The sequence below is a fragment of the Protomyctophum bolini genome (genome assembly GCF_963924005.1).
Source record: "Protomyctophum bolini genome assembly, chromosome: 10".
NCBI lineage: Eukaryota > Metazoa > Chordata > Actinopteri > Myctophiformes > Myctophidae > Protomyctophum > Protomyctophum bolini.
The window spans coordinates 14,597,352-14,615,788 of NC_137871.1; the positions used below are offsets into that span (position 1 = coordinate 14,597,352).

General features: G+C 41.6%; 1 protein-coding gene across 1 annotated transcript; it reads right to left on the reverse strand.

The window, feature by feature from the left end:
* Positions 1 to 339: 339 nt before the first annotated feature.
* On the reverse strand, positions 340 to 17,550 carry LOC308322682 (MORC family CW-type zinc finger protein 3). Its single transcript, XM_080774074.1, has 17 exons — positions 17,482 to 17,550; positions 17,182 to 17,254; positions 15,353 to 15,485; positions 13,394 to 13,615; positions 12,781 to 12,927; positions 11,661 to 11,814; positions 11,144 to 11,272; positions 10,600 to 10,716; positions 10,303 to 10,406; positions 7,742 to 7,876; positions 7,074 to 7,196; positions 6,624 to 6,698; positions 4,682 to 4,715; positions 4,153 to 4,523; positions 3,241 to 3,727; positions 1,948 to 2,105; positions 340 to 1,639 (listed from the first exon to the last, which is right to left on the reverse strand). Exons 1-17 carry the CDS (start codon positions 17,518 to 17,520, stop codon positions 1,489 to 1,491), a joined length of 2,652 nt encoding a protein of 883 aa, XP_080630200.1. The 5' UTR covers positions 17,521 to 17,550; the 3' UTR covers positions 340 to 1,488.
* Positions 17,551 to 18,437: the final 887 nt, after the last annotated feature.

Below are 18,437 nucleotides of genomic sequence, written 5' to 3' on the forward strand. Positions count from 1 at the left end.
CAGTTGTAATCGGACTAATGCAGATGAACCATAGAGGAACTAATTTTTTTAACTGCTGACTGACAACGGCCATGCTTTCAATAATTAAAAGCTACATTAATTGATAAAGCAACATGTTTTGAACAAAAACAACTGTTAAAGTTAAAGTAGCCTATTACTTGGGCTCATGAACTATGTTGCTGTATGAATTCCTTGACCCAGTAGATATCTCTCACAGCCCTCACAAAGTTTGGGTCCAAACCCATAGTTTGTGTACCAATGGAATAAGGTAAAAGTAGGCTACACTGACCAGATATAAAGTTGATGGAATAACAAAATACACAATTGTTGCAATTTAGATTTCTTTTTAATGAAAACTAGAAAAGTACTAGGATTTACTAGCATTTTAATCACACTTACAAAACAGACCATTTGGTATAAAAGCAATTTAACAAATTAAAACAAAATGTAACCAAGCGAGCAAAATACTTTCATAAATTAAAATAGGTTTAGAAAACAGTAGTCAGGTTAACCGAAGGGCTCAAATAATTATTTAAATAAAAAGATACATCTCCCTTTTTCTAAAGGAATTGTCTGGATTGCCTTGTACCAAAAACAACAACGTTGAAGCAATACTTTACATTCAATATCCTGGTGGAAAACACAACGTAAGTAAGTTGTCCTGAGGTACAGTATGATGAATGATATACTTGATTAATTCGCAAAGGGGAAATTTGTGTGTGTGTGTGTCATCATGTATCATTTATATCCCTGTTCAAAGTATTAGCAACAAATGTGCTAAATATGCCAACCCCCTTGGTTGCCACTTTTCTGTATAGCTTGCTGTTATAAACCTTTGTCTTAATGTAATCAATTACTTAATGAAATGCAACACGTTAGGGAGAGATGGAAAGCAATAGCACAATCATTTTACCTTTTGTCAAGAGTGCCTCATATTTGACACTTAAAACCGTTCAAAGAGGCTCTTGTGATTTCTTTTGCAAGCTAACGCTCACAAATTATATCACCATAACAACTATTTACAAGTGGATCAAATAAGACATAATTGCACATGTAGAGTGCTTCACTCTACATGTGGAAAATGATGCATGCATGCGTGCATGTGTGTGTGTAGCAGTCTTCTGCGGAGTGAAAAAAGATGCAGGTTGTTTTCCTGAGTTTTATACCAGGCAGAGACAAGAATATACTCAAATATGCTTAAAAACTCTACTTAAAAATGTATTCTACAAACTTAAGGACAAAGAAGAGCGCATGTACTTTTTGTAAATTGTAAAATTGTAATTTTCTACATACACTAAAAGTAAGTACACACAATACCCACTGGGAAAAAAGTGGGCATATGGCACATACCTTCGTATACCGTATACAAAGGTATGGTATACCCTCCACTACACCACAGTGTGTAAAAAATATAGCATACAATACTGTAAAATGTTATATCTTCATAAAAAATAAAAAATATAGTATATTCATAAAACAAGAGTGTAGTCACAGTGAGTTGACTTCAATGATCTGTTGCAGGATATTGTCTACGTCGGAGGAGTCCACACTGACGCCAGCCAGGTCCACTTGGGGCAACAGGGCAGAGAGGAGTGACACCACGTTGCTGCGGATACCTCGCAGCTTCTCTTGCACCAGGCTAGGGTGGGGGGGAGAGGAGAGAGAGGACATTTAGGCACTTAACAGCCACTTAACAGTTACTCTCGACAAGAGCGAACCATACCTTCAAAATATGTAGAGGTGCTGGACCAAAATAGGGAGCCAGCCAGCCAAGAGCAATTTGCACAATGACAAAAATGTTAAGGTGTTAAGGCTATACAAAGAACAGAGTTGACAGTTTAGAAAAGGGAATTCAAAATGTCAGGAAAAGAAAAAGAAAGATGGTCTCATTTAGCATCGAAGTGTGTATTATGTATCATTATGTCTTGTCCAGATTTGAATACATACTTATTTGCTGCCATGTTGGTGGCGCCATCTCCAGCTTTCTTCTCTTTTTTGCCTCTGCCCTGTTCAGACGATTCCTTCTGACCAGACAATGCCTCTGGTCCCTGGGTTGTCCCTACCCATGGCACTGGAGCCTGACCCTGGCCAGTGGAGCTCTCACTCTGGGGAATTAAAGAGAATACTTAGAAGTTCTGGCGAGTAAGCAAGACTCATGGTGGTGATTCTGGACCCAAATGAGTGATCCTCAACTGTAGTCCTGAACAATTGCCCTATTTGCACTATTCTGCCTATTTTACAATTTATTGTCATCTTTGTCAACTCATACCTCAATTCATTTTTCTAAATTCAAGTTCCAATAATGAAGCTTTGAGCATGATATTCTGTGTTATTTTTTTTAATAACCTAAAAGTAAGTGTAGTAAAGTGCAGATAGAAACTATTAAACCAAGGAATGTGAATTTCTCCTTTTTTTGTAATCATTACTCGGGTAAAGGACCTTTACCGGCTGAATGAGGCTGAATGCCAAGATTGGAAGACATGGAATATGTGGTGAGTGACAAACCTTGTATGTCCAAAAGCGTTAAAATAAGTCCCATGACTTTCTTGTGTAATCCTCAAAATGCTGTAGCCATGTCGTTTTATTGCTTTTAAAATAAATCAAATCAAATCAAAATATGCCAATGGTCAATGCTCATGTGCAAATTGAGAGTTATTGGTCAACCCACTAAGAGACAAATGAAATGGTTGACAGTGTTTTGTTAATTTAATAATACGTTGTGTATAATACTTATGGTAGTCAGAACTGATCTGCTTTTTATGACGCTATCTGCTTTTTCGATTGACTATCGATTTCTTGTAATATAATGTTTTATTTTATACTTCTAAATGTATGTTCTGTAATGCAGTGTGGCACTAATGTATATCATGTACTGATATCATGTAATGTACCTTGCTCTGTAATATCAGTACATCATTACCTTATGTTACATTACAGTAATGTAATATACCGTGCTCTTCGCTTAATGTACTTTTTTGACTTTTTTTCTGTCTTTCCATTCATTCTGTGTGGACCCACACATGAGTATGACATCACAGATCAGAAGTCAAACAAGTTTACCCAGTTTAATTGGCATGCGAATGAGTGACATGCTTAATTAGGTTTCATTCAATAGGCATGGGACAACATTTAAACACTGGAATTGCTTGGCAAATTAAGTTACAGTATATGACCATGTGGCCTGTCCTGTGCTACTATTCTTAGACCTAACTACTGGATGTACTGAGTCACCTCACTCACCTCTGCTCGGCAACCGTCCAATCTAGTCACCGTGGATACGGTTGGCGTCTCCGCCCCTCGCGGTGGCTTCACAGCGTCAGGAATGTCAGTTGTCATGGTTCCCTGGGACGTCGTTGTCTTCTTGACCTGAATACCCAGTTGCTTACGGATTTTCTTAGCTTCCTTCTCGACTGCAGCCAGCCTCTGAGCTAATGTCTCTCTGTCGCCACCCTCTGGAGGCACCGGTTGTTGACTCAGAGGAGATGCCACCATGGTCTGGGTGGATAAAGAACACTTGGAACTGGTAATACTAGATTTATTCTGAGCAGTGTCAGCTCCGCTGGGAGGTCGTTGCCTGGGGCTGTCCTGTGACAACCTCTGGGGCTGGTTGGCTTCTTTCACAGGGTGCAACTCTACTTCCATTGCATCTGGAACAGACTGCTGCTCATCCAAAGAACGTGCTCTCTTCTCCAGGCCATTGGGGGGCCATGTGGGTTTCCTTTTATGGCTATAAGGAACACAGGTTTAGTCAGGGGTGTGTGTATTTTTTAACGTTTGTCTCATCTACAGTGTTTAATTCCATTGAACAAACTGGTCATTCAGATCCGGGTTACTGTGTCAATGCATGTCAATCTATTCTATGCCAACCCAGATTCATATGAGTGTGAACAGAGTAGAGCCTAACCGAAATATCTGATATTACGTACGGTCATTATTTAACTTTTTTCCGGTATTGCCATTAAGCAGCTGATGTGTTCCGATTTTAAACACTTTAGACCTGCCATCCTTATTTCGGGCATGTCATTGTAGGCAAAATGTTTCAAAAGTTTTAACAAATGTTCAAAAATAGCAGATGAACTATGAGCTCACAAGTTGTGACGCATTGTGAGCTTGTACTTTTGTTTATTTAAATAAATGCAATATTCGCCATACCTTAATATTTCTTTGTCCCCTTCTTTCTGCGCCAGGATCCTGCTTTCTGCCTGCTTAGGTGTGTAGTTTGAAGGGCGTCTCAGCTCTGTGTATGTCTTTCCTACTATTCGTCCTACTATGCGGGGTTGTGCCTCGATGTTTGTTTGCTCTTGGGTGATCGTTGCTTTGAGTGTGTGCAGTAGCTCTGTGTGTGTGATTACTGATGTCAGTATCTCCTGTGTGTCCACATCATTCCCGACGTCGTCTGTGGCCTGGTATTCTGAACGGGCATCCTCCGGTGTCAGTGTGTCCTTGCCAGCTGTGTGTGAGGCACAAGGTGCAGCTGGTGCACTCAGTACACGGAGGACATGGGGTTTTGTTTTTGGGGGGCCCTGGAACACAAACCAGAAACACATGCATACAATTGTCAGTAAAACACAATTGTTGCAACACCACTTAACAGTATAAAGTGCTAGAGCTAGACTGTGAGTTTGATATCAGACATGACACATGACATTACATCTTTAGTTTTAGCATATTTTTTACTTACCTCTAATGATTTCTCACGTTTTCTGGATTGCTCTCTATAAAAGAAAACATAAAAAGGTCATAATTTGTATCACATCCTAATTTGTGAATGTGGTTAAGCCAAAACTAGATTCAAGCATGTGTTTTGTTTTTGCATGCAGAAGTTGTAAGTATGCATGCACAAGTTGTAAGCTTTCACACAGGCACAGCAACCCTGGCCTAAACTAGACATTACCTTGTATGTTTTAAACATTTATTTTATGGTCTTTTCTGAATTTCCCCCCAATTTAGTCATTATGCCAATTACCCCATGCAGTCACCCCCTGTCACTGCTGACCACTAGTGGTTGGCCTTGGGAGGGTGCAGACAGGAGATGTGTCTCCTCTGATACGCGTGCGGGTTGTGCAAGGACGTGCTGTGATTGGCCAGTAGTCGCTGTGGTTGACAGTTCTCGTTTTTGCAACTATGCCTAAACCTAGGCTCTTCTTCAACAAAGATGGCGAAAGCAAACATTCTTTGTTCTGTACTTATACATACAATAGTATGGTACAAAACACTGAAGTCCTTAAACCAGAAACCTAACCTCAGTAAAACTATTCCTGCCTGGAGCCAATTGGGGCGTGGCTTGGAGAATGTCACCTCTGATACATGTATGACGTTGCTTTCTGCTTCTTTTTAATGACAGAGATCGTCCTCCCCGTGAACCTATTGTTCGTTGGAACCAATTCGGACGCACCATGGAGGATTCAACCACCCTGCACAACCTGGATGCCCAAATGTCTAAATCCGTTCTAGCAGACATGCAACAGACTTGACACTGGCTACGTTTACATGAGCAGTTAAATCCCCTTTTCATTCCGAATAGAAGTTCAATCCTATTAAACGTTGTTATGTAAACACCTACAAAAACTTACATCCGAATGAAAACGCTCGATGCGATCTAAAAACCATTCCGATGTCACTGGCCGGATTACTCCGATTTTCAATGCGATTGAAAGAAATTTGACTCATGTATACACTGCTTCGGATGTAAATTCATTCTGGTCTTTCTGAGCATGCTCCAATTGGGCGCTCATATCCAAGGCGCGCCGTCGGCGCCGAGGAGTTTGCACATAGAGCGCGTTATTTCGTTCCTTTTTTCAGATCCGAAATCCACAAAAAAAACGTGGAGCGCAGCAGATGAGATACCCCTGATCTGTGTGTGTGTGTGTGTGTGTGTGTGTGTTCAACGGTCTCTCTCTCTCTCTCTCAAAAATAACGAGCGACCCGATACAATAATAATCATCAGTGTTGCGTTGCGTGCCCTGGCCGTGCTGTAGATACAAAGTATAATAGTAGGCCTACAAATAAAAACGAGATGATCAACTTCCCAGCGGAGAAGCGGAGCCGCAGCGGGTGGGGAAAAAAAGACGGCGTAGTTTCACGTGAATTAACATATGTATCATGTGACGTCTTCTATCACTTCTCCATATAAACACTCATTCGGAATGACCATTTCTCATGTAAACTCGCGGCAAAAAACATTACATCGGATGTATTTTATTCGGAAGTATTTATTCGGAATGATCACCCTTCATGTAAACGTAGCCACTGCCAGCTCCCTACTAGTACAAAGTCTGCGCAATGTCTGATTGCGCCTCACACGCAATGTGTGAATAGACCAGGTCAGTTGTTTGGCAAATTTACAGTACCACAATTACAGGCACATATAGTACGTACACTGGTGCATGTGCATATAAGTGTGTGACATAAAAAAGTGTGACAGTCACAACAGTCTATCCATGTGTTTGCACACGCACCCACCCACCCACCCACCCACCCACCCACCCACACACACACACACACACACACACACACACACACACACACACACACACACACACACACACACACACTGACTTAGTAGTTAAAGGAAATAATTCATTCGCTGAGTAATACAATATCATATAAGAATGGGACTTTACTGTTTCTTTAAGCTCTTTTGGTAGCTTGTTGTTATCGAATCGCTTTCATCCGTTTCTTCTGGTGTGGAACAGCTCCTAAAAAAACAAACCACAGCTGTGCTTAGTACATAGTGCTGTTATCTCTGACTTAGGTCAAGGACTTGCAAACTGGCGTCCCTATTTTGGGCATGTCATCAAACACACACACGCACGCACTAACACAGCACACGCACGCACGATTTAATGCGTGCAATTTAAATGCCATGAATAGACACTTTAATGCAGCTGTGCATCATATTAACATAATGTACATTATTTGTAATAGAGAATAATACATGTGAAAATGCATGCACGGACGTGCGTGCACAAGCACACGCACACACACACACACACACACACACACACACACACACACACACACACACACACACACACACACACACACACACACACACACACACACACACACACCTGAAACGTGGATTAGGATTAGGATTCTGGCTGCAGTTCCAATGTTCAGGGCTAACATGATAATGGCCTCGGGGAACCCTCCTCCACTTTAGACACTCTTCACACTGTAGCCATGAGGGACTCCTGCACAAATAGAAACACAGACATGTTATTGAAAAAGACAGCTGGATTGTCTTTGGGTCCTTTATTTCATTACCATCTCAAATTGATGTCTCAAAGTAAAACAAACAAAGAATGATATGGTATTACTTACGGGTTTCTCTGTAAGTAAACATGCTAAGTATTGAATTATATTTCTTCCCAAGGATAATTTCTCATAATATTCCCTTGCCTGCTCATGTGTGGAAGATTAGTAGTGCATTTGCTGAGAAAATGCCAGTGAGGGACTCTTTACGGATAGTAAGCAGGCCTGATGCACACCGGGGGTAATGTGAGGTAATGTTACGGAGGTAATGTTAAACTAGTACCAATACCAAGATGAGACTTGTTGGACTTACTCTAGCATCCCTAATCTGGCCATATAAAAACAGGTGAACATTCAGCCAAAATGTGTGTCTTGAGATTTTGATCTGCCCATTGGTATGCCTTGGGCACACAAAGTTTGAAAACAACTGCTCTAACTTACAGTAACTTAACACAAACATCCAATGCCAACACTGAATCCTTACTCGTCATTGTCCTCTTGATTGGATATATCTATATTCCTCTTCTCCAGGGCGTGGACCTCTCTCTCTCTTGCCCGCTTATCCATCACTTCTCTCCAGTAGTCATTCAGTTTTAGGCCCAAGGCACCAAGGGTCAGTCTGGAGAGAGAAATATTAATTAAAGCACCTGCGTCATTTTAGGATTTTAACCACTTACTTTCACAGTATTTTATACAATCATCAAACATTGATGCACAGCTTTGTGTACACTAGTATATGTCCGTTTGAGCATGGAATGTGTTTGTAGCACGGAATGTGATGATTTGATTGGCTGACCACGGAATGTGATGTATAATCATGTATGACGATAAGAGCACCCCTCACTTCACACAAGTGTGATATATTTTTTTAATATGAAAATGAATTAAATAGAAACTCTGTTGGGTATCCAAAAAAGATGTTAAAGACCTGGAGAAGGCGTTTTCTAAGTTCTTGCAATTACCAACCAGTAAAGCCGGCCTGGCCATGCCAAATATTCTCTTTTATAATTGGGCTTGTCATGCCCGCTACATCTGGGAATGGCTACAAGCCTATTTACACAATAAGAACTGTGTGGGCTCATGGGGCTGCTTGTAATAAAGACAAGATTCATAGGGATATACGAGGAAATACAATTATCTATACTTCAATCAGAGTGTGACGACAGATTATCACCTATGTAGGTAGAGGAGACCAAAGGTCATTGCTAATACCCATTTCTATAGCAATCATGAATTCAGCCCAGGGTGTAACTCTGCTACCTGGCACTAAGAGAAACACAATACAAAATTCTTCACAGACTACACATTACACCTGTGTTACTAAACAAAATGGACTGCTCAATATCTCCTTTATGTTTTAAATGTCCAACAGATCTTGGTACCTACTATCCCTACTTTTGGGAATGTAAGTGGATATCCAGGTTCTGGGGTCAGGTGGCCAGGTGGCACGTAACCTCGCCTCACCAGGCTTTCCACCGCCTCGGAGGAAAGCCTGGTCTGTTTCAAAAGTCTGTATGATCCAGGCTGGGGCCGGATGATGTGGTTACGTCATGTTTAGGGATGCACCGAAAGGGAAATTCTTGGCCGAAACCGAATACCGAATATAGGAAACAGTTGGCCGAAAACCGAATACCGAATATCCGAATATGATTAATATTATATATCTTTTTTCCTACCATTGCTGTCATGTCCGTACCTTAAAGCTACCTGATTTATGGCAAAATAAATGGTTATGGCAAAACTTAACTTAAATAACAATCACTATTATGGGTCCATAAAACATTTATTCAGCTCTTTTGAATGCATTAATTGCATACACTATTCGGTGATATATTTTCTGCCTATTCTGCGGCCGAATATTCGGTGCATCACTAGTCATGTTGTAGTATTGTTTTGTAGTCGCCAGACAGGATGAACAGGAGGCGACCACTTCCTTTTCCCTCTCAATAAAAGCTCTCGCTTACGAGAGCTTTTATTGCTTTTAATCAAACAGGAAGCAACAAACAGCTTCCTGTTTGTTGTAGGCAAACCATTGCCTACAACATGACGTAAGCATATCATCCGGCTCCAGCCCGGATCATATACCGAAATGAAATGGTGCCCAGGCTAGGTGGCACGGGAGTTAAGTAATATTTTTAAGGTGGAATTAAAGAAGGATCCGGGAGCTTTCTTACTGGGACTAAATTAATTTGACTCCCCTACAATTTAAATTACTGGATAAACTTCTAGCTAAGCTAAGATAAGCCTCCTACCGTACAACTCTTGTATAGAGAGATATTTGGTGTGCTCCCCCAAGAGACATTATGTGCAGGTTATAATGGTAACGAAGCTTCCTTTCGGAAGGTGTGGGCCCCACTAGACTATTTCCCCACCGAATTATCTCTGATCCTTCTACAGGCTCAATGCCCCATGGACTGGAACCCCCCCCCGCCTGAGGACAGAAGAGAGAAAACCTGGGAAATATGAATACTCATGCAGTTGTGCTTGTGGATCAGGTCATCTGAACTAGAGTGTGGCATCTTTTCTTTTCTTTATTGTATCAAACTATGGATGATGGAGAGGATGGGTTTACCACTGTTAAGGAAAACCTAACAAAAGATTGCTTTGGTGGTGCAGGCAGGTGTGAAGTTCCAGGCCAGCACCACAGAGACCAGTGGATGGAATCCTACATGGCTTAGCCCGGAACACAACTGGCTGTGGGGGGAGGGCGGTCTCTGTCGCTCCACTAGTGGTCAGGAACAGGGTGTTTGTTTGTTTAGTGGGGAGCTGACTGGCAGGTATAGCGTGTATCTCCACACATGTTACGTGCTCCAGGTGAAACTCCTCACTGTCAGGAGGTGCTCGCCTGCACCCTCCCTAAGATTAACCAGTAGTAAGCGGAAACAAGGGACTTACGGAACTTGGAAATTGACAGAGTGACTAAATTGGGAGAAAATTATAAATAATTTAAGAATACTGCATACTGTAGTGTGTGTGTGTGTGTGTGTGTGTGTGTGTGTGTGTGTGTGTGTGTGTGTGTGTGCGGGTGTGCGCGTGTGTGTTTACCTGTATTCTTTGGTATACTCAAAGTCTTGCTTGTTGTGAGCAGGCTTGAGGAAATTACATTCCATGACTCCGATGACCCCCACCCCTCCCCGTTGACCTGAAGCCTGTAGGGGTTGAATGGAAGGGAGAGAGAGGTTTAAGATGAGAGCACACACACACATGTGTAATCTGTGTTGAGAGATTACTGAGAACCTTATATGAAACTACACGCCGTAGCATATGGTTACGAGCACCAGTTCAAGGGCCATGGCCAATGCATTATTGTAATGCTGTGAAATGTCTTCTTTATCCACCTACCTTGATCTGACAGCCCACTTTCTCATAGGACTTAATGAGGCGGTTCTTGTGGTACAGCATGATGCCATAGTGGTCTTTGTTCTTATTCATTCCGAAGGTCACCTTCACCCTGTCTTTCTAATGTTCACAGGTCAAGGTCAAGAGTAGCATTTTCGACAATTGATAGGCAGCAATGGTATTACACACAATTTTTTCCATTGGAACAAATACAACAACATCCTTACTGCCTAATCTAACAATATAAATGTACTTACATGATAAAACTCTTTAGGCAGCAATGTATTTATTTATTTATTTATTTTAACTGCAAGGCTATTAGCCAAGAGCAATTTGAAATTTGCTGTGTTGGCATCAGAGTTAAGGGTGTGTGGTGGGTGCGCTGGAGTGTGTGGATGAGGGAGCCAGTGTGAAAGATTTTGTCCATCACTAAAACCTATATACTTAGTTGAATATTTTTTACTTCTTCTATATGGAAACACAGCATTGCTATAAATGGATACCATATGTCTGTTCTATACCACATTCATTTATATGGAAAGGATACGCTGAATTGGGGTTTGTACACGTCGTTCTCAATGTGCGAAAGGTTTTTCGCTACCAGCTTAGCAAGAATCTTCTTCTGTCTGAGTATGACCTGAGTCCTGGGCTTTAGGTACAGGATGCTGAGGTAGGCCTGAAAGTGATACAGGGATGGAGAAAGAGACAGAGACACACACAGAGAGAGAGAGAGAGAGAGAGAGAGAGAGAGAGAGTTGTTTACTTCCGGTTCATGTATCGGGACCCATGGGCCTTCAAAATAAGGGTCTTCACCGAAAGAAATACCTGGCAGTGAATGTTGAATGTATTAAATGTAAAATCAACCAAGTACTTCATTGACTTCCCCCAGGGCTCTATACTTGGCCCAAAAACAAACAAATGTCCAATCTACAAGCTCACAAGTAAGGTGCTGTAGGTAGGATGTAGGATGCTATAGGGTGCTGCTGATACTGTATATCGGACGGGCTATGCTGAATAACCAGAAACATTTCCAAGATTACCCCTCAGGTTCACCTGAGACTCACCCTGAGAGAGTAGTCTATGTTTGGGAGGTTCTGGTCCGGTCTTAGGTTACCGCTGCTCCTCCGTCCCCTCCTCAGCTCCTCAATGATGACCTCAGGCATACGGATGTCATGGACATCTGACTCAAAGTCCAGCTCAGGCTTACCATCTTTGGTTCTTGAGGATTGGATGAGAGAGTTTGTTGTTAGAACAGAACAGGGACATACTGTAGGGTTTCCTATTAACCACATGAACCCTAGCGTCCAATAAACTTGAGTGTTAGTTAGCAACTATGGTGCTTTTTGTACAGACGTTCGTATCCTGCCACAACGTTATGCTGCTTTCACACGGGCAGATGCAACTGATGCAAAGCTACACTAGTACACCTAGTCACAGACAGTGTCGTTGTTAAGCAGCAGTATATCCCAACACATATACAATTAATTACTCACCTAATGCTGCCTGCAGGTCCCATGTTTATTTCCAGCATGTGTAACCTACATTGTCTAAGTGACAGTTTTCATATTGTAAACATGGTAACGTGGTTTAGCGACTAGCACTTTGACAGCTCATCCATCGTAGCTTGTTTACAAGTGAAACAGACTTTCTGTGCAGAAACTGCCTTATCAAAATAAGAGCAACTTGTAATGATTAGTCAACACTAGTTTTATTTCTAAGTCTACTTACAGGACGTTAACATCTCATTTGAGTTCCTTTTGAATGACCCTCTCTCTCTCAGCTGGTGCGCAAATGCGCCTCCGTGCCTTTGATCTACCGCACACCAAACGTTTTGACGACGCATGCGCACTGGCGCACCACTTGTGTGCACCCCTGGCTATATGACATAAACAAATCTTTACTGCAGAGTACAGCACATACTGCTGCCATTGCCTCTTGCAGGCTGGGTCAATCCACTTTGAATAATTTGAGGGCGTATATCCATAGCATATGGGATGCCGCTCCATCTGAAGGTTCAGCAAGCGACAGCGACTGCAACTTTCATCGAAACCTTTGTTGAAAAGAATGTCCGCTGGGGGAGTCAGTCCCCACCCATACACAAACATGTTTGTGTATTGGGATCGTAGGGAACTAGACCCACTGGTTCCCAACTTTCCACTGGACTAATAAAGTTCAAACTCTAACCTGCGGATGTTCCAGATGAGGATTTTGGTGCCTTTTTTTGAAGGGATAGAATCAAACTGTGCATGCAGCTGGTCCACGGAGGTGATGAGGGAGTGGGTGAGGATGGCCTTCAAACTGGCCTCCGAGTCCTCTGTCACCACCAGCGACTGTTGGACTGGGTCAAGGAAATGTAACCAGGGCGGCTATCATTGAGGCTACATAAACGTACAGTATACCGCAGTGACAATGACAATTATACATTATAATGCATGCCATTTCAGATTATGTCTCACACACTAGAATCTGCTGGATGCTAACTTGCATAATGTTGGACAATTTTCATAATAGGGGTTTATATGTGACCATACCATTACTAACCTACAAGGCAAAAAATGTAAAATGTCATCATGCTTTAAGTGGCATGTGATGTGTCAAACTAGTGGGTTTTCATGATTCTGAATCCATTCCAAGCATTAGTTTTGCACAGATTAAAGCTAAACCCATTCAGTCGGTTCATACATACATAACAACATATATCTTACAGCGTACGCACGCATGCACGCACGCACACACACACGCACGCACACACACACACACACACACACACACACACATATTTCTCTCGTAAAGGATATTAGTCTGTTGGCTGAAGGGGGCGATGGGGACGATGACAGCCTGGGCTCTGATGTTTTCCAGGTATGTCTGAGACAGCATGCCGACGCTCTGGCAGCCACCGTTTTTGGTGAAGATGAGGGCATCTCGGCCCAGACGCATGGAGCCTGACTTGAAGCCGTTCCCATACACTCCAATGGCCTGCAGGCTGGCCGGCCCCGAGCCCTTCCCAGTGAAACCAAAACTAGACACAGTGACAGAGGGGCAGGTGTACCATTAGTACCAGAAAATGTGTCTGTGACAAGTATGCATTTTGTGTGTGTGTGTGTGTGTGTGTGTGTGTGTGTGTGTGTGTGTGTGTGTGTGTGTGTGTGTGTGTGTGTGTGTGTGTGTGTGTGTGTGTGTGTGTGTGTGTGTGTGTGTGTGTGTGTGTGTGTGTGTGTGTGTGAGTGAGTGTGTGTTTGTGCATGAGTGGGTGGGTGGATGAGCAAGAAGTGTCAAAGACAGGAAATGAGCCCATTTAAATTAAACAGAGATACAGTAAAACAGTGTTACTTAGCAAAGTGTTAATTACACTGTCAATGAAGTATCAATTTTAAGTGGTTAAAACTAGCTGATTGAAATTTAGAAAATGATCTTACTCTGTGCATGGCCCTTTTAGCCCAGAGACAGAACCAGAATAATTTTTGAAGTTAACCCTTTGTGGAGTCAATAACACAATATTTAAGTTTAATCACTTTCACTGTCCACTTGCATTTCTTCCATTATCATCACTGAGGTTTGTGGATTCCTAAGCCTATCTGATTAAAAGTACCTGAAGGACACATCCACAAGTGCTGGCATTGTCTGCCTCTACACTAGATTTAAAATCATGCATATCCTACAGTGGTTTAAATCAGTGTATAAGATGTGCAGAATGTGGCAGTTATATTTTGGTAGTAAGCGTAGCATAGGAGGGAAGGTGCGTTTCTACACTACAGCGCGCAGAAGCGCTCTCACAGTAAAATCCTCAGTGTTCATTCTGAGAGTATACAAATACAACCAATAGTTCCGTCAGACAACTCAAGGAGGATGTAATATATATATTTATTGAATATAAGATAATCAATGCAATATATTTATTATGGTTTGGCGATGTATTGGATCTGCTTTTTAGGTACTCAGGTCAAGTGCATCAGTCCCGACCATAGGGACTCCGAATCCCCCGTACCTAAAACAGTAGATCCAAAACGACAGGTGGTAGCTGGGGTGGAGGTGGGTGAGCACTTTGTATACAGCAGCGCACAGTATACAATAAAGCAGCAGCAAGCAAGCAAGCAGGAGGATGAATGCAAACCTTCGGTTAAAGTAGCCGGTATGAGATTGGGTGAGCGTGTGATTGGCTGGGTGAATCATGTGGATGAGAGCCTGATGCTGCGGTGGCCCAATTAACGGCCGGCGCGCTGACTGAGGTTCCCTGACTGAGGTTCCCTGACTGAACTTGCTCTGCGCATGTCTACGACAGGCGCAAATGCTCATTTGTTCACCACGAAAGTTAAAGACCCAGGACTTAGGTTAGAGTGCTATAAACTGGGTTGTACTTCATGTACATGCACACAGACTTGGCAACTAACGTTTTGTTCAGAGAAGGGGAAGCTTTCATCTCTGGCCACTGCTCCCCATCATTTCAATATACTAACGCTTATGAAGCAGAGTGTGTGTGTGTGTGTGTGTGTGTGTGTGTGTGTGTGTGTGTGTGTGTGTGTGTGTGTGTGCGTGCGTGCGTGAGAACGATAAGGTTTATATGCCATAGCTTTTTCACACATCAATGGACCACATGCACAGTAAAATTCTCACTGTTCAATTATCCCTTTTTTAACTCTGACAGTGTTCAAATGTAAGCCCAAGTGTGGCCCTTATGGGTCCATTTAGTTACGTGTGTACACTGTCAGAGTTAACATCGTACTGTGTATGTGTTACAGTCACCTCAAGCCTTCCTTACCTGAGCATCTTGTGCAGTTTGTTGGGGGTCATGCCACTGCCATTATCAGTGAAGCTCAGACAGAGCTGACCGTGTTCCTCAGTGAAATCCACCCAGACCTGCTTAGCTGTAACGCCTGGGTCTGAAGCATTGTCTGGAATAGTGATAATAAAAATCAATTCAGCTCATCAGCTTACCTTCTAAATCAGTAGTTCTCACTATTTTAACATAAATAGCAGATGTGCAAGCACAAAGTGACATGCAGTGAGCTTGTATCTATGCTATTTTTGAATATCCAACGTTAATTAAAAAGGGTATCTTTGAAAACACCGTCAGCTACTATTGCACAGACTGGTTATAAATAGCCTATAGCAATAACTCCACGTGTTACACTACAGATATTGTACATATTATACATATATACTTCACATATTAGTCATGTTATACTATGCTTACATTGCTTAGAGAGAAGAGCAACATGCCTTATGTGGGACAACTTTAGTTTTTTTCAACCAAGGTTCATGTTTTAGGTTGTTATTAGAGAAACTAAAAGGTGAGTGTTCATTTTCTTTCATTTGCTGCTTTCTTTCGTTTTAGGGATTTTAGCAGTTTTTGAAAGGGGGGCGGGGACATTCGAGCATGGGGCTAAATATGTAATTTTTTTTACAAAATTTGATGGCGATTTATTTTTGTATTATTTACTATAGTAAGAAGAAATTACACAAAAGATCACAGGATCTATTGAATGTGACAAACTGACATATTGAGCCTATACTGTAGTGTACAGTATAAGTCTTCCCCCAGTAGGCTACCTTCATATTCAGTAGATCCTGTGATCCTTTATGGCCAGATGTAATTTCCTGGCGTTTATTAGGACTATAGTAAACCATAAAAAATAAATCACCATAAGATTGTGTAAAAAATACATATTTAGCCCCATGCTCGAATGCCCCCGCCCCCCTGTCAAAAACAGCTAAATCCCTAAAACGAAAGAAAGCAGCAAATGAAAAAAAATAACACTAATCTTTTACTTTATGATCTAATAACCTAAAATATGAACCTTGGTTGAAAAAAACTAAAGTTGTCCTTTAAGACACTCCCTCTTAACAAGGCCGCAATGGAAATAAGTCACATGAGTGAATTGCATAATAATAGGTAGACCTACCACATGTGCATGTGTCTGTATGTGTATTGTTTTAATTCATCAAATCAAAGACAATCAACCTAATCAAGTTAATCAACCATTCTAGATCATTTATTGACATGTGTCCGAAATGCCTGCGAAAAGCTGTCTCAGAGAAACAGTGTTTTCTGCCTCATGTGTTGTCTCTGGTCTGATAACCGAAACCACAGACAGACAGTCGACAGAGAGAGAGAGTCGCAGCAAGTGAGCAAAGTTTAAAAGTATGAAAGGGCAACACACGCCGCCCACGCACACAGGCAGACACGCGCGCTCCTGTCCGCAGCCAATTGACAACCTGCACGACAGGCGCTGCAGAGCAGAGAAAAAAAGTGCTCCACATTCTACAATGAACCCCCCCCCCCCCCCCCCCCACCCGCCCGCACAAACACACGCACAATCACACTTATAAGTAACACTAACACCTTGCCCTACTTTATCGATAAAATGACGTTTATTCTAATTTCTAGCGTAGGCTATTATAAGTCATTATTCTGCACAACATAACGAGTCCATGTCGACTCGTTATGTTGTGCAATGTGCAGAATATGTAAAGCTCGCATGTAAAAAAGAAAAGAGGAAGTGGCAGCCATCCACCATCAGCAGCTCAAATAATGCGTAGCCTACTATCATGCGAACAAACAAATAAATAAATAGCATTTTGCCTTACCTATAAGCTCTGCCACCGCGCTGAACGGCCAGGTATGACTGGTAGAGTTACTGTTCAAGAAGGAAGGGCTCATCTGCAACAAAAATAACAACACTGCATCCTTTAGTTTCACTTTTAGAAAACAAAATTGCATCCTACCTTCACACCAAAGCGCAACTTCCACCAGTTCTGGGCTGGCAGTTAGGATTCCCCCCAAAACAAACGGTATAAAAGAAAGAAACACGCTAAGATAATAACATTATACAAACACTAATAATAGTACGATAATATTCTTGATAATATTAAAACAAAAATACATACGGAACTCAAACGAATCCCATGCTCGCTTAGTCTCGCCATGTTAAGCAAACAGAGCGGCGGTGTCTCCCTCTGTCGTTGTCTGTTCGCTGGGGACGGGGTTGGTTGTCACGTTTGGTAAATAAAACACACCACGTCCGTTCTAGATCTACAAGGTGTTGACGCGTTGCACAGCGACACGCCGATCAGCTTGTAGATTAGTTCGTTGTTCGTTGTTTTTTTTACATGAGCGATAGGTCACCTGACCTGACCTGACACATTAATCAAGGACATCACAAAGCAATAGTAATTCTTTGAGTGAAAGTTGAATATAAGCATTTCCAGCACTACAGTAGCCTACTTTCTCTGTGATTAATAGCCCCTAGTGTGTAGCCGCCTATGATTGATTCATTGATTGATTGATTGATTGAAATGTTTATTCACAATCAATCAATGCTTTATTTCAGACCCAGTGAGATATTACAGAAGAATAACAATAAATACAAGTTTGTGAATGGGTACAAAAGAAGGCTATACGAAAGCACAAGTAAATACAAAAACTGCTACTAACCAGAAAAAAAGCACTGACTTGTTTACATCAGGGTCCTCCATTTTCATACTACTACTACTACTACTACTACTACTACTACTACTACTACTACTACTACTAATAATAATAATAATAATAATAATAATAATAATAATAATAGGCCTAATAATAAGTAAAATTAGCAATACCACGATTTAAGAACAAAAGTATAGCCTACATCAAAATATAATGGAATATGATTCCATGTCTTTATCCAGACTGGCAGTGGCACTGATAGGTGCACCCCCCATATATAGATTAATAACACCATCCTACTGTTATAAATAATGAACAAAACATGCATACATACATGCGTGTGTTAAATGCATCCACCTTCTGTCATTTATCTTTCCATTATTCCCACAACAATATACGGTAGGTTACAGAAAAA

What these genes read in the sequence shown, in the direction of transcription:
- LOC308322682 (XM_080774074.1), bottom strand. Translation starts at nt 17,520, where the DNA reads ATGGCGAGACTAAGCGAGCATGGGATTCGTTTGAGTTCC. An exon ending in AAACTGCACAAGATGCTCAG is followed by an intron (nt 13,616 to 15,352) that starts GTAAGGAAGGCT and finishes CACTGTGTCTAG; the next exon opens with TTTTGGTTTCACTGGGAAGG. An exon ending in GAGTATACCAAAGAATACAG is followed by an intron (nt 7,877 to 10,302) that starts GTAAACACACAC and finishes TTCTCTCTCCAG; the next exon opens with ACTGACCCTTGGTGCCTTGG.